This window comes from Helobdella robusta, assembly GCF_000326865.2.
Source record: "Helobdella robusta unplaced genomic scaffold HELROscaffold_111, whole genome shotgun sequence".
NCBI lineage: Eukaryota > Metazoa > Annelida > Clitellata > Rhynchobdellida > Glossiphoniidae > Helobdella > Helobdella robusta.
Genome location: NW_008703624.1, coordinates 86381 through 103798, shown reverse-complemented (window position 1 = coordinate 103798; position 17418 = coordinate 86381). Strand labels below are relative to the sequence as shown.

The window sequence follows — 17418 nt, the reverse complement described above, 5'->3', positions numbered from 1 at the left end:
TTACGGTAGATCGGAAAATTTATACAATAATTTATCACAGCGCAAATAATAGAAAGAAATCATCGTAAAAAGCGAAAACTATCGTCAAACTAAAGAGATTAATCTGGATATGTCTATAGACTTGTTCCCATTGCGTTCTGCATGCGAAATAGTAAAAGGTTAAACCAATTAAGCTTATATATATATTTATATATTTGTATCTACGACACTCTTAACTTAATACATAATTAGGGCTTAGACTGTCGTAGATACAGTTGGTCAGAAATAACACTGCGTGTATGTATGGGTGTGTAAATATGTGTATATATACATATATTAATTGGTTTTAAACATAATAAATTTTACATATATGCTTATATTAATTGGTTTTTATATGTATGCATATATTAATTGGTTTTAAACATTATAGATTTTTCATATTTTATATGTTTTAAAAATTGATTTTTTTTAAATTTTAAAAAAGAAAGAAAAAAAATTATTTAATTTACATTAATTTAATCAAACTATGAATTTATGGATTACTTTTTTGAATGTTGGGGATTTCGCTTAGTTTAGATTTACTCTTTTGGAATGCCCCTTTATGTAACAAATTTATTGTTTGTTCATAATAAACGATTTATTGTTTATAGCTTTGATCGGTTTCTGGTTCAATTTTTCAATATTTCGTATCGTATTTTTATCATAATTTTTTAACTTATCAAATATTATTTTCTACAGTGCTTTCTGTGACCTCTTTCATTATAAAAAAAATTGGTTAAAAGTTAAGAAATATATGACCGGCAGTGTTTTAAAAGAAAGTGTCCGCTTTTAACAAAAAATGGCGTCTCAAGCAAAAAATAAAAAAAGTTGTCATCCAAAAATGAGTATCGGCACCTTTTTTTTTTACAAAAAGTACTAGTTTTAAATAAGTTATAAATGATGATACAAATAGGGTACGAAATATGAAAAATTGAACCAGATTTACATCATTATTATTATTACTATTATTGTATTGCGTAACATGAGAATAGGCAGATTTGTGCTAGCTAACTGTTTTATTTACTATAATCGTGTTTTACATTGTTTTACAGAGTAAAAATAGGTTTAAAAGTTGCGGAAAATTTTAGCGAATAAAATAATACTAAATAACTCTAATTTTAAATCTTTATTTTAATTTTAAACCTAATTTTATCAGTAAATGCAACTAAATGCCCATATTGTTTTAAAAATTTCGTTGAACTCAGTAACCACTCCTGGCATTACAAAATCAATTCTAAGCAGCAACATTAACAATAGTATACGTTTATAAATTGACAATAATGTAATATTTCCAAACTTACTTGTTGTTAATTCAAATAATAATACTGCTGTTAAAATGGATAATAATCTAATTACCTGTTGTTGTGGTAAACAGTGCAAAAGTAGAAAGAACCTGAGAATGCACCAACGTTCGTGCAAAACATTCAAAAATATAAAAAAGTCGACAAATTATTCAAACGACTCTAATGAGGATTCCAGCATGCTGACAGCAGGAAACACCACCACCACCGCAGAATTACCACAACTATCACCTCTACCTCACCAGCGAGCGACTCCATCGACGTCATCATCAACAAATATCGCCACGGCAAAGATACCACAACCATCATCTTCGCCTCACCAACGGGCATCTCCATCATCGACCTCGTCAACAGATACGTCATGAAAGAAACTCCACTTCCGAGGATAAAGTTATCAAAAACATCAATTCAATGGTCTGAGGCCAATGCATACTTCCATTCTCAAAGATCAGCTCTACAAAACATCGCCGACATTGATAACTTCACCACCAGTTTTCAGTCATGAATATATAACTACTTTGCATCAACCTGTGACACAATTAAACGGCAACCAAATTCAACAACAACATTTGACAAACCAATCAACAAACTAAAGAAAGAATTGAAACAACTAAAGCTGCTAGGCCGCAACAACCACAACTTCGACCTTCAAATTAAAACGCTATGCAAACAAATAAGATCAAGAATAGCATCATCTCTGCTAGCTCTGTTCCTTACTCTGATCACCTTCTTATTGAATCTGTTTTTTCATTAGATTTTCTTCCTTCAAATTCATCTATGTCTATTTCTAAAAGATGCTGGTCTTCTCTTAATAAAGATATTTTTCTTCAATCTCTTACTGAACCTATTTTTGATACTACCTTATTTTCTGATGTTGATGATTTTGTCTGTGCTTTTAATATCTACATTACTTCTATTCTTGATAAGCTTATTCCTCTTAAATCTTTTACTTATAGGCTCTATTCTCGTAAGGCTCCTTGGTTTGATTATGCTTGTGTAGTAGCCAAGAAAAGTCTTAGAAGACTGGAGAAAGCCTATAGGTTAAATCCATCTAACTCTCTTTATTCTATCTATGAATCTGAATTGATTAATTATAAATATCTACTATTCTCTAAACACTCTACTTTTCTTAGAAATTCTATAACATCTGCTTCAACATCTAAAAATAGGTGGTCTGTTCTATCTAAACTTCTACATAAAAAATCTTCTCACTCATCTTTCTCTGCTCAACAGTTTCATGACTTTTTTGTAAATAAAATTACTTCTTTAAGAACATCTAATTCTAATTTTCCTTCTCATAACTTTACTAAACTTACTACTGAATCTTTCTCTGTATTTACTCCAATAAATCTTTTAGAACTAACTAAAATTATTAATTCTATGTCGTCTACAACCTGTTCTCTAGATCCACTTCCTTCTAATTTACTTAAAGAATTCTCTTCAATATTTTATCCAATCATTCTCAAATTAGTTAATTTATCTCTTTCCACCTCTAAATTTCCTGCTTCTTATAAGAATTCTATTGTTATTCCTATTCTTAAAAACACATCCCTAGATCCTACCTTTTTATCTAATTAAAGACCTGTAACTAATATTACTTTCATCTCTAAAATAATAGAAAAAGTTGTTTTTAATCAACTCTCATCCTATTTAGACTTTAACTCTTTGCTACCTGTATCTCAATCTGGTTTCAGACCTGCTCACAGTACTGAAACTTCTTTACTTAAAATACACAATGATATCCTTCTCTCTAGTGACAATAGTAATCTTACTCTTCTTCTTGCTCTTGACTTTTCTTCAGCTTTTGATACTGTTGACCATACTATTCTCTTGAGACTGCTGCATCTTTCTTTTAATATTACTGATTCTTGTCTATCTTGGTTTTCTTCTTATCTCTGTAATCGTTTTTCTTCTGTTGTTCTCAATAATTCTACTTCTAACTCCTCTACTCTTACTTTCGGGGTACCTCAGGGTTCTATCCTTGGCCCTCTTCTATTTATACTCTATACTTCTGATCTACCTCGTATTATTAATAACTTTTCTTTCTCTAGTCAACTATATGCTGATGATTCTTATATTTATACTTCTTTTCCTCCATCTAATCTCAATAGTGTTCTTCATAATTTATCTCTATGTCTTTCTTCGATTATCGCTTGGTCTGATTCTATGTGTCTTAAACTTAATCCTTCTAAGTTTGAATTAATTTGTTTTAATAAATCTAAACACTCAATTACTATTCCTCCTATTATCTTACCTGATTCTAAAACTCTTGATGTCTCTCATAAGTTTCGTAGTCTAGGTTTTATCTTTGATTCTACTATGTCTCTCTCTTTTCAGATTAATAGTGTTGCTAGAAGCTCTTACTTTCATCTACGTAGAATAAAAAAACTTTTGCCTTTTCTTGATGATCCTACTCTTCTCCTTCTTGTTACTTCGTTAGTCTTATCTAGGATTGATTATTGTAACTCGCTCTACTATGGTCTTCCTGACTCTATACTCTATCCTTTAAGTAAAGCTTTTAACTCTGCTGCTCGTCTAGTTCCTCGTGCCCCTTTCTTTTCTCATATATCTCCATATCTTGTTCTCTTGCACTGGCTACCTATAAAATATAGAATAATTTTTAAAATTGGCACGTTCATGTATAAGTCTCAATCTAAATTATTTCCTAAGTACTTATCAGATATATTAATTGAACCTAAACGCCCCGGTTTACGATCGTCTTCTTCTTCTCGCTTTTTCTTAACTCGTGTTAAACACTCTTTTGCCAAATCTGCTTTTGCTTTTTCTGGTCCTTTTCTCTGGAACTCTCTACCTACTTCTCTAACTATTTCTCCATCACTTGCGAAGTTCAGAGCGGATCTCAAGACCCATCTGTTTTCAAAATTCATTGAGGAGCGCTGTTGAACATCGCGGAAATAGCGCTTTATAAGCTAATTGATTGATTGATTGATTGAACAAAGCAAAATAAAATGAAAAAAACACTCGATATCACAAACCAATTGAAACATAAATTTTGGGCGACATGTGAAAAATTGTCCCAATTCAGCGTCGAGGAATGTAAACAATTTTTCAACAACATTTCAAAGGATCAATGCTACAACAAACATCGCCTACCAAATTGGATTAAAACATTATCAAACCCCTCAATAGTCTGTTATACCAATCCCCCCACGTACAATGAAATCTTTTCAATTATCCGAAAATGGAAGTCGAGAGCATCTCCTTGCCCATTGGACCAGATGTCAGTAATAGTTCTTAAAAAATATCCAATACTCCGCACAATCCTTCATCAGTTACTGGTTGAATGTTGGATAACGTCGGCGGTCCCTTCTTTCTGGAGGAAAGGGCTGACAACATTGATTTAAAAAAAGTATGATGCCAACGACCCAGCAAATTTCAGGCCAATAACACTTCAACCAGTATTCTATAAAATTTTCTCCACATTCATAAACAATAGAGTAAACAAACATCTATGTAGATTTAAATAATCTCATCAGTAAAAACATTCAAAAAGATTTCTATGCCAAAGTTGACGGTGTAGCTGAACACACGCAATTATTATCTCATCTGCTAAAAGACGCTAAAAACATCAGAGAACAATTATTGTTACCTTATTGGATTTACGCATTGCATTCGGTGAGGTTAATCACGATCAGTTTTAAGTTATCACCACATCCCAAGTCAGGTCAGCAATCTGATTAGATCAATATACGCCGAATACTCGATAACTGTATCGGTGTGCAACAAACTAACCTCATTTATCCAAATAAAAAAGGGGTTCTACGAGGTGACCCGAGCTCTCCACTGCTATCTAATCTTTGTTTCAATTCTCTGATGAAAATACTCGAAGCAAAAGAATACCAGCAGTGCAGATATATAAGGTGATCTACAGCCAAATTAAAATTTAGGGGTTGGCTTCAATTTACTGACGACTGAGCAATCATTGCTAACAGTTCTGAGGGTGCCCAGAAGTTGATCAATTTGAACCAAGCTTGGTGTAAATGAACGGGTATGAAATTAAGAATAGACAAATGTAGTACATTTGGAATAAGAAAAATCAATGAAAAATATGAACAATTTCTACCCCAATTAACAATAAACGATGAAAAAATTCCCCATGTGAATTGATCAATTTAAATACTTGGGAATAATGTACGATTTTAAAGGCAAAAACATCAGAGAAAAAGGAAATGTGTGATAAACTCAAAATTTTGCTGTAAAAAATTGAAAAACTGGACACGGCAGCTCAATGGAAGCTAAAAATTCTTAGACGTTTTGTCCCCTCTCAAATAATATTTGAGTTACGTACCTATGATATGTCGCTGACCTAGATAGAATGCACACTTATAACAGAAGCGGTAAGAGAATGGCTGTCTCTGCCTATAAGCAGCTGCATCGCTGAAGTTATCTCGCTGCCGTATAAAACTGTGGGCCTCAACATAAAATCGCTGAAACACCACGCCGAGTTATTAAAATTAAAACTTCGTGGGTAAAATTAAAACTCCATGGGTATTTCAAACAAAACGCCAGCGAGGAAATAAGATGGCTATGAAATAAATCTCCCATTGAAGCCATTGAACAAAAAAGTTTTTAAATAAAACGAACGATTTTTGTTAGCCCAGGTTCGGCCTCCATACAACCTATAGCATTTGAAGCGCGCGTTGTAAATAATTCTTTTAAATTTTTAGGAAAACTTTCTGAGCGTAACAGCAATGTCCTTAAAACTCAACCCAGGCGCAGATAATTTTTTTGTTTCACCTTGCACCAAAGTTTAGCTTTTTGCTAACCGGCTAAATTACCGCTGCATCGCTGAAATTAACTCGCTGACGTATAAAACTGTGGGCCTCAACATAAAATCGCTACAATACCACGCCAAGTTATTAAAATTAAAACTCCGGCAAGGAAATAAGATTGCTATGGAATGAATCTCATAACTCCTACGGAAAGATTGACAACCTCATTCCAGAAAATGATGAAATAAAACCAGCAATAAATGCTCCACAACAACAACAATATGAAACAAATTTCAATCATCTCTCGTTGTTGCAATGCCAAGGCACTCTTGTGAAGTCAATAAAAGAGCATATCATTAGCTCCGAGATAATACGATGGTTCAGTCAACTATATAAATGTCCGAGGTTTTCTATAAGTTCGTTAAAAAATACCTTATTCAACAACTACTCACAAACGCTAACCTCTTCACATGGAGTAAATCTACTAATGCATTATGTTTGCTTTGTAATGCAATACAAACAAACATGTCCTATTAAATTGTGGCTCAGTCTCTGCATAGAGGAGATATTTAAACAACCACAACAAAATTCTTGCAATAGTTATTGCAAAGGCCGGTATTGAATATTTGCAGACGTGGAGAAAAGATTTGAAGCGTCCGGATCGGATCCGGTTCAATCAATCCAACCTTGACTCCGCCGTCTAAACATGGTAAAACTTCAATCCACCAATAACTATTAAAATAATATAATGGAAAAAAAATCTTATTGGCCATTTATATCATCAAATAATTAAAAATTGAAATGAAATGAAATGGAATAATGAAAATACCAAATAATTAACAAATAAAATTTTGGCAAAATCCTAGGACAGTGCTGATTTGTTATTAGAACATTTTTTTTCATTAATCTAGTAAAAATGCCGCAGAAACAATTTTTAATATTTTGAAGTGGTTAATGATTTACGCGTGCCATAGCTGTTCGAATATGCCCAAAATGAAACATCTTTTTTCGCGCGTCGTAGTTCCTTTTTTGAAAAAGACGATTTATTGTAAAATGAATCAGGCAATAATATTAAATCGTTTAAATTTTAACAAGCTATATCGTCTCACTAGAAATCGTAGAATAACTAGGCAGTGGTTAAGTTTTAATGGACTGTTGCATCGGGAAATGTTTTGCGAAAACTGCGGGGAAGAAATGTACGTGGTTATTCATTTAGTTAATAAAGTTGACCAAATCATTTGGCGATGTCCAAAAAAATTGTCAAATGAGGACAAGTATTCGAAAGGATTCATTTTTTAAAAATAGTAAATTAGAGATGTCAAAAACGATACAAATTCTTTATTGTTGGGCATGGAAAATGCCCGTATATTTGACAAGGGAGGTTGGCGTAAATAAAAATATTGTCGTGGACTGGTACAATTTTTGCCGGGACGTTTTTATAGACCGTTGTATAGATAATTTTGTACAGATTGGGGGTCCCGGAACAATTGTAGAAATAGATGAAACTAAAATTCTGAAGGCAAAATATTATAGGGGAAGAAACAACAGATATAAAGATGGATGGGTGTTTGGAGGAATACAGCGAGGGACAAGAATATGTTTTGCAGAGGAGGTACAGGCACGAGACTTACAAACTCTAATCCCTCTCCTTCAAAAATGGATTGCTCCTGGGACAACAATAGTCTCTGAAGAGTGGCGTGCGTACAGTCAGTTGAACAACTTGGGTTATACTTACATCACAGTGAATCACAGTGTAAATTTTGTTGATCCAGTCACGGGTGCACACACAAAATATCGAATCGATGTGGGCCAGATTGAAGCGTAGGTACATTTAAATATATGTATGGGACATCCAAAGACTTGAAGGCTACATATTTAGCTGAATTTATGTGGAGAGAAAAATTCGGTAAGTTGCCTTTTGGAAATATCATTGTACATGTTAGAAAGAAATGCAACATATGCTAGGGACTATGATACCTTAATTTTTCTATTTTCTTAATTTCAATTTTTTATAATTATTTTTATTAGTACATTTGTTTGATATTATTTAATGTAAAAAATACAAATTTTGAGATGGTAAAAGAGAATAAAATGTATACAATCTTTTCGTCCAAAAATTTAATTTATATAAATACTAATCTATATTGCCGCCTGCAATCGATTAATTGATATTTTATACTCGTGACATTAACACTTCGATAACTCCATATTTTCGTTCATTCATTAAGTTACAGCTGTGTTGCGTTCCCTTTTCTAGTTATCTCATTGGTCGTTCACTTACAGCTGTTGCGTTCCCTTTTTTAGTTATCTCATTGGTCGTTGTTTATGTGCACTCTTTTTCATTCTTTTTCATACATATCTCCCGCATTTATAATGTGTTTTCAATTACATTGTAGGCACTGTCCTAGGATTTTGCCGAAAAACCAGTAACCTTATATTAAAATATTGAAACTAATAAATTAATCAATTAATATTGAGATTTAGTTAGGTACGAATTAAAATCAATGTAATAAAATTTGATAAAACGTAAAATAAATTAGTTCAATGTGAACAGTGGACAAGTATGGAAAGAATGAAAGGAATTGTCAAAATTTAGTTGTTAGATATGCTAAGATATATAGGTAATTTTAATTTATTTAGGTAAAATATTGAAATAAACACAATAAAATAAACTAAGATAAAATATATATGGAAGGTTTATGGAACAATAAAAATTAAAATAAAATAAAAGAAATGTAAATAAAATACATAGATCAAAGCTAATGAGGATATTAGAATGCACTATCGAATAAAACCAGCGATACAGCGACGTTGGTCCTCTGACGAGCGGTCACATTTTCGCTGTTGAACGATATATCGTGTTTGGACGCCGACTCAGATTCGAAGTGACGCGACGCTGGTGGTTTCGGGTCATTTGCAAAGGCTCTGACGATAAACTATCCGAAACAGCGATGTTAGCGCCATGTATACTGTTTTAAATAAATATGGATTCAATAAATTCAGATGTCTTGAGTGTTTAATAAAAAAAGTCATTAATGCAAAATGGGCATTTATCTTCAATGATGTTTACATAAAAGAAAACCTAGTTCTTATATATATATATATATATATATATATATATATATATATATATATATATTATTATTATTATTATCAACAATTTATTAAGCGCATTATAAAATTGAAATTTCTCGAAAGCGCTCTCTATTATAAATGAAATCAGTGAAGGTCAATAAAGTACAAATCGATAAAGTATTTCTATGTCAAAATAAATATGTTTTTAAGTTCCTCTTAAAATCATCAAGCTTTAGTCCAGGCATTCTGAGCGATTGCGGAAGACTGTTCCAGGCAATTGGTCCTGACACGGCAATATTTCTAGTTGCAGTTTGTAGTTGAGTAGTTGTCACTTCCAGTAGGTTGCCATAGTCTGATCTCAATTTTACACCTGTTGAAGAAGCTGGTTTTTTTAAGATTTTATTTACTAGATATACTGGTAACAACCCGTTCAAAGCCTTATACATAGTCATACAAATCTTATAGTTGATTCTTTTTTTCACTGTTAGCCAATGTAGGTCTCTTAAAATGGGTGTCACATGGTCATACTTTCTACGTCCAACAGTTATTCTTGCAGCTCTATATCTGTTTCAATTTGATGTTGCAAATGTTAGACGATTTGGTGGTGTATCAATGCTCAGTACAACTCTGGCAGCCCAATTCATCAGCCTCTGTAGACGTGTTTTATGCTTCTGAGATATGCCAAACATTACTGAATTACAATAGTCGAGCCTGGACAATATTAAACAACCTGCCAGGTTCTTAGCCAGATCGATTGATAAAAATTGTCTGATGTGACGTAGTTCCTTGATATGATAATTGCAGGCTCTGGCAACAAATGTAATATGATCCGAAAAAGTTTACGCTATCACGTTTAGATTATTGTAATTCTCTTCTCTACAGTCTTCCTTCTTACGTTTTAATCTTACTTCAGAGAGCTCAAAATAGAGTTGCAACAGTTGTTCTAAATATCAGTAATTTATCTTCCAGCACAGATTCACTCATTCAACTACATTGGTTACCGGTACGTCAACTCATTATATATTAACTCGCCGTCCTCGCGTACAAGCTACTTAATATTACATCTCTACCATCATCAACTTATATCGCGTCGTTCATCAACTCGTCAATTTCGCTCGTCTTCATATATTCAGTTGCATCAATTCATCAATTGTCAACAAATGTTTTACATACAGCTCTCTTTCCATATGGAATGGTTTGCCTGCCTTCATTCGTCAATAACCAATCATCAAACTTTTTAGGAAACGATTAAAGAACTTTATGTTTATCCAGGCCTACGGAAACGTCAAAAGTCATTTTTATCCAAGCGCCCCAGAAGCTATGCATAGGACGCGATATAAATTAATAATAATAAGAAGAAAATAATTAGAGTAGCCACATTCTATTACGGAGTAACACAAATTGTGGTTTATAAACTATACAATTTAATAAACAGTTTTTGAGACAATTCCAAAAAGCACAGCCAACATTTCCAGCGTAGCAAAGGAAGACATTAAAATGTACATACAAAAAATACAAAGTTTTGTTGATATGCAACAACTAACAATGCAAACATGGTATTAACATTCAAAAAAACGGGAGTTATTTGTGTTATTTGTAAAATCAATACAAAATTTAAAAATATAAGAAAATTAGTAATTTTTTTTGTTGTTTTTTCAAGGACTTTAAAGATGAAATATTTACATTTATCGAACTATTCTCAGATCCAGAGAACATTGACATGATATAGTAAAGCAATGAGTGGCAATAAGCAAACACACTAATTACTTTTATTTAAGTAAATATGAAGAAAAACAAAAGTTAGCAGATATTTCTGTGCCAAGATATTTTGAGCTAATTTAATATAACACTCTGACTCTACTTATGGCCGGTGTTTTCTACGAGCTGTAAGTTTTTGAGAAATATTTTAGCTTCAGTATAGTTTACAATAAAATTTCGACAAATTAATAAAAGAGTTTGCATCAATAGGTTTTTCAAACTAATATTCTGTTAAAAGCATGTTGCGTTGATTTGTTTTCATAGCAAAAATGTGAAAATTTTGTTAAATAAGTCAAAGACTAAACGAAAATATTGTGTTGAATTTTACGTATTTTGGTATTTTTTCCATAACATAAAATTTGAGTTGAGGAGCTACAGCCACTTTCGTAGCAACTGTTTTGTCGCAGACGAATAATGATTATATGATGCAAATGTTTCTAGGTCATCGTTCAAGGTATTGTATGATTCCTAAGTGTAATACAATGTGAAAAAAATTGGAAAAAATGTATGTAATTTGTTAAACTGAATAATTGGAATGACTGTTTAATTTTGGCAAAACGTAAAATAATATAAAATATAGTTGACAAAATCTCAACAGTAAGTTATTATCAAAATACGAGTGCCAAATTTGGTATTTTGCCTAGGGTCCGGTACAATCTAGTCCTGGACTCAGGTAACAAAACGTGACCAACTTTTCGAAAAATTGACCTTCTTTCACAGTCATTTTTGCTTCAAACCCTCAGCAAATAGAATTTGCATTGAGTACCTTCTAATATTTCATAGAACTTATCTTCGTTTAACTATAATTGTTCCACTTATTACAGCTTGAGCGCAACAATTACATTTCGTTCCCTTACCACACAGAGCACAGTGTAGAGCTCCACACTCCATCCTTCCTTGACTATTCTCTATCCATAACATTTTAGTATTTTTTTACTTTTAATACACTTTTCCATTTAATGAGTTTTTTTTAACTTCCTCTCATTTTTTGCAAATAAAACCTGATCATCCACGAAAAGCTGTTCTCGCGGTATCAGGTACCACGACTATATTGCTATAAACAGTAATAGGTTCAATGCTGACCCTTATTGTAAACTCGCCTCTACATATATTAGTCTCCTCTCATATTGTTGTTTTCATTTCTTTATATATGCACATGACCATGGTGTTTTCAGAAGTTTGAAAAGCAAAAAAAGACCAATTATTAAACACAAAATGTAGTGTTTTTAAATACTTACCGGGGTTTTAATAAGAATAAATAAAATTTATCTATTTTCACAATCCGCTTACGTTTTTCAATGTTTGCTTAACATTTAAATTTTTTATATAAGTTAATAAAATAAAGTTATAATGACAAACGGTTGATGTTGGTTTTTTTTATATTTCTCCATCATACAGATAAATTCTACTTCTTGACATTTCAAAATGATAAACTTAAAAGTTCCTCGGAGGTGCATTATTTTTGCACGGATGATCAATTCACTTACAAGAAGTACGCTTTTAACATATATTAGTTTCATCACATTAGATCATCGTGCAACCTTCATAATGTAATAATAATATAAAGTTATTTAAATTATAAACAATTTTTAGACGAGTATAAAATAAATTTAGTAGCATTTTAAGTAATTGTTTATCATTAATGTTTTTCCAAATAAATATTTTTAAATAAAATTTCAGTTTCAATTTAGATTTTGGACCATTAAATCTGGCAATGATCTGTCGCTATTGTATTTTGGTCAGAAAAAAAATTGAGGTTAGAAATCAATTTAAAAAAAAATTCTTTTATGCAATAGATAATTTATACAATAGATAATTTAGGTTATAACGAAACTGAATATGAAGAAAAATTGTAAAGTTGAGCAGATTAAGTTAAAAATGAAGTATGTGGAAAAAATAAAATCGATGGAATAAAATGTAATAAAATGAACAAAAGTTAAATGAAAAAAATTATAATAGTTAAAATTATAAAAAAAAAATTTCTGTAGAACAGAAAAAATTAAATAAAAAAGTGAATCATGCAAAGTCAAAAAGGAAAGCAACAAAAATTAAAACAACAAACAAAACAGAAAATAAATAAATGAATGGAAAAATAGATAAGCTAACAAGAATGGTAAATTTTTACTGATCAACGTATAATTTTATGGTAAATTTTAACCAAATTTTACAAAATTATTTTAATAAGTTAATATTATTATTCAAAATACAAATTCTAAGTCAAATCTCTCTATTAATTTTATAACAATTGAAAAATTTATTCATTCGCTAAAAATTTTTAATCTTTCCAAACTTAAAAAGTCTTCTGCTCTAGCAAAATACGTAATTAGGCATGAGATTAATGAAAAATATACAAAATAAAAAAATAAAACAGTAAATATATTTCATTCGTTTGCATATACAATAAAGTGGCATGCTATATACAATGGCTAATTTGCAAGACCTTGGGTGCAGTTGTGTGTATCAAATATGTTAGGCATATTCCAAACGAGATGATAAACGTAAATTATACACATACACAGACCAGAAAATAACGACCAACCGTCCTATATAGCAAGCAAGAAAAAATTTGCTATATATTAGGTATCGCAAATGAGTCAAAAAAGTAAATACTAAAACTTAAGAATAGAATTAAGTAGAATGTGAAACAAAAAAAACAAAACAAAGATGACTCGTAATCATAGTTGGCACACTAGAAACAGATAGACAAAAAAATAGATAAACATCTACAAACACTCCTTGGCCATTATCAACCATTTTTGAGATTCTAGGGGTGCCTTGATCGTAACTGCACACATTCTGAGAAAAGTCCTGGGCTGAATCTTCTTGAACTTTAGTTGAGATCTGAATACCCCATATTCTACAAAATGGCGCAAAAAACAGTTGGTATTTGACAAATTATAAGCCTTAATTAGTTAGCCTGGTTCATATTCACTAATCAGTTCTGGGATATTATCATCGGCAGTTTTATGGATATCTTTAATAATTCCATTTAATTTTGTTTTCAGTTTAGTTATTCAGAAATTCAGAATATATTCAGAATATATATACTACTACATTGACACAAAAATTAACTATGCCTACACAAAGAGGTGCAATAATTTCAATAATGTTCTTCATAATCTATTTCTATGTCTTTCTTCAATTATTGCTTGGTCGGACCCTATGTGTCTTAAACTTAATCCTTCTAAATTTGAATTAATTTTTTTAATAAATCTAAACGCTCTATTACTATTTTCTCTATTATCTTACTTGATTTTAAAACTCTTGATGTTTTTCACAAGTTTCGTAGTCTAGGCTTTATCATTGATTTTAGCACGTTTTTTTCTTCTCAGATTAATAGTGTTGCTAGAAGTTCTTACTTTTATCTACGTAAAATAAGAAAACTTTTGCCTCTTCTTGACTCTTTTAGTTTTATCTAGGATTGATTATTGTAACTTGCTCTACTATGATCTTTCTGATTCTACACTCTATCCTTTAAGTAAAGCTTTTAGCTCTGCTGCTTGCCTATTTGCTGGTGCCCCTTTTTTTCATATACCTCCATACCTTGTTGTCTTGCACTGAGTACCTATAAAATATAGAATAATTTTTAAAATTTGCACATTTATGTTTAAATCTCATTCTAAATTATTTCTCAAGTACTTATCAGATATATTAATGGAACCTAAATGCCCCGGTTTACGACCGTCTTCTTGTATTCACTACTTCTTAACTCGCATTTGCTTTTTCTGGCCATTTTCTTTACAACTTTTTACCTCCTTCTCTGACTATTTCTCCATCACTCACGAAGTTTAAAGCGGATCTCAAGATTCATCTGTTTGCAAAATTCACTGAGGAGCGTTGTTGAACATCGCAAAAATAGTGCTTTATAAAATATTTGATTGATTGATTGATTGATTGATTGATTGATTGATTGATTGATTGATTGATTGATTGATTGATTGATTGATTGATTGATTGATTGGTTAAATAAAAAATAACTTAATCTATAACCATGGAACAGCAATTACTAAAGAAATACTCAACAATAACACAGAGATACTGTATAGCAACAGAAAGTACAGAAAAATTAAAAACTACACTGCATTCTAATATATGATTATTTGTATATAATTGGTGAGATAGTTGACGATGTCAAATTTAATATTGAATGTTTGTTATAATTTCATATTGATGAGGATGATGAAAATGATGATGGAGATAAGATGGTTGTGATGATGAAGAAGATAATAGTGATGATTTTGAATATATATGAAAAAATTTGAAATTTGCTCGACTGATTTTAAAACTCATTAAAACGTTATTCCAAGCATTAATAAACCAAAAATTAAAGTTTGTTGAACTCATAAAAGTGTAAATGGAATGCGATTAGAATGCATAACCCTTTTTGACATTGTTCGCCACACGAAAAAGTACCATTCTTTGGTCGAAATGTATTTTAAACAAGGGAATACTACTGTTTATAATTTATACATTTTTTGACAAGAAATTACTGAACAAAAAACAAGGAGCGAAATTATGTAGCGAAGAAGACGATGAAACTCCTACCTGATACTTAAGCCCGTATCTACAACTACATGTCAATCTACAAACAAGTTTAGACACCGATTGAGATATAGAAAATTTTTTTTATTATTATTCTTTAAAAATCAGGAACTGACAGACGCAGGAACTATTACAGCATGCAAGGCAGTAGTATAAAATTAAACAAGTAAGTAAATAAATAAATAAAAAAATGGAGAAAGAAAAATGTTTAAACATTAAAAGTAAAATAAAATAGTATAAAATCAATAATAAATACTAAAATAAATAAATAAAAGAAAATGAAATGAAATAAATTTACAATAAAATGAAGTAATGGCTTAAAAAGGCAAATTAATAGACTAGATGATGACTTAGTGAGTTAGTGAGGTGATAAATAAATAAAAACTAGTTGCATGAATGATAAAGCTAAAAAAATGTAGAATGACTCCTATTAAAAAGAAAATTTGTTATAATATTGTAAATGTTGTCAGGTAGAGGAAGAGAGGCTAACTTATTTGAAAGTGAGAAGTGATGAAGAGTGTCAAAAATTTTAGAAAAGTCGAAAGCAATAAGATGAACATAATTATTATTTTTAAGGAAAGATGTTACTGTAGAAGTAAGAGAGATGATGGCGGATGTAGATGAACCTGTAGGGTGAAATGCAAACCGATCTTGTAACAGTGGTTTGATGGATGGATGGTTGAAACGTGGATAGATGAATGACCTAACGATGAATCTTTCTAGAATACGTGAAAGTATGGGGGTGATAGATATTGGGCGATAATCTATTGTTGATGATGGGTATTTTGTTTTAGGAATTGAATAAATTGTGCTGGATTTCTACTGTGATGGGATGAATAAATGCATTAAGCAGTGATTGTAGAGTGAACTTGAGGTGCTAGAGATGAATGGAGCGATAATTTGTAAAAACCATGCTGGTAGACCGTCTTGACCTGTACGGATGGACAGGCTTTCGTTAGCATGTGCAGGACGGAGTATGGGGTGACGACTATTGATTGTTGTTGCTTTTGTTGGTGGAGTTTTGTAGGACGGGTCGGTTGACATGGAAGCAAATTTGGTGTTGAGTGTGTTGGCATCAATTTGCTCTAAGGTTGACGTGTTGAATGATTTGTCAGAGCCTCTAATCTTGTTTACTTGGCCCCACATGGCTTTGCTTCCACGCTTACTGTTAGTGAAAGTTTTTGAGTTGAAGTTGATGATTAGTTTATTGATGTATTTGGTGATTGCTGCGGCTTTGAGGATAGATCCAGATCTCATAAATTTATTTTTTTGGCAAAATAGAAATTTGATGAATGGGCTGATGGAAGGTTTGATGGTGTGATAGTCTGAAAAAATTATCAAAACAGTGTAACAGTGTTTGCAGAAAATTCTCAATTGAATTAGTTATGAACGAATTATCGTTAATATTGTTGTTATTATTATCATCATCATTGGTATTATTACTATTAGTAGAACTATTATTATCATTGTTATTTATAATATTATCAAAATTAATAGCATTATTATTAAAAATTGCTGGTAAAGTATTGTTGGTGGTGGTGATGCTGAAGTCAAAGATATTATTGAACTCGATGTTGTTGAGACGTTGAAGGCAAGCGCTACTTTGTGAAGGATGACAACGACAAAATGAGATAGCTTTTTTCGTGGTGTTGTTTCTCGATGTTGAGTTAGTTAGTTGAGGTGGAGGAGCAGCAACCACCCAAGATAATGTGTTGAAACGTGTGACCTATAAGTGTGAGTGATATCCAGGTTTACATTGATTCCATATATTCTGTCAAGGTTGTGACCTTGGTAAGTGGGACCCCAGAATATAGGATGTAGACCTGTTTGAAGGATGGAATGCTAGTCGAGTTGATTGAAGTCACCCTCAATGATGAGTTTTGAGTCGCTCACCAATGCAGTGTTAAAGAATTCATGGATGTAACCAATCATGGTGGAGACTTCATATGATGCATGATTTGGTGGATGATAGATGGTGCAGATGAAGTATA

At 31.6% G+C, this 17418-nt stretch overlaps 2 protein-coding genes across 2 annotated transcripts in view; both read left to right on the top strand.

The window, feature by feature from the left end:
- Nucleotides 1-1354: 1354 nt before the first annotated feature.
- On the top strand, nt 1355-1824 carry HELRODRAFT_183569 (hypothetical protein; the record flags this gene model as incomplete). Its single annotated transcript, XM_009013163.1, has 2 exons — nt 1355-1427; nt 1565-1824. 2 exons carry the CDS (start codon nt 1355-1357, stop codon nt 1822-1824), a joined length of 333 nt encoding a protein of 110 aa, XP_009011411.1.
- A 10425-nt stretch (nt 1825-12249) lies between these two features.
- HELRODRAFT_91786 (hypothetical protein) overlaps nt 12250-17418 on the top strand; it is a gene marked incomplete at both ends in the record, with an annotated part of 39774 nt that continues 34605 nt past the window's right edge. The window contains 2 exons of the mRNA XM_009013162.1: nt 12250-12377; nt 12566-12641. Coding sequence (XP_009011410.1) covers nt 12250-12377; nt 12566-12641 — 204 coding nt within the window. The remainder of the gene's footprint in view (nt 12378-12565; nt 12642-17418) is intronic.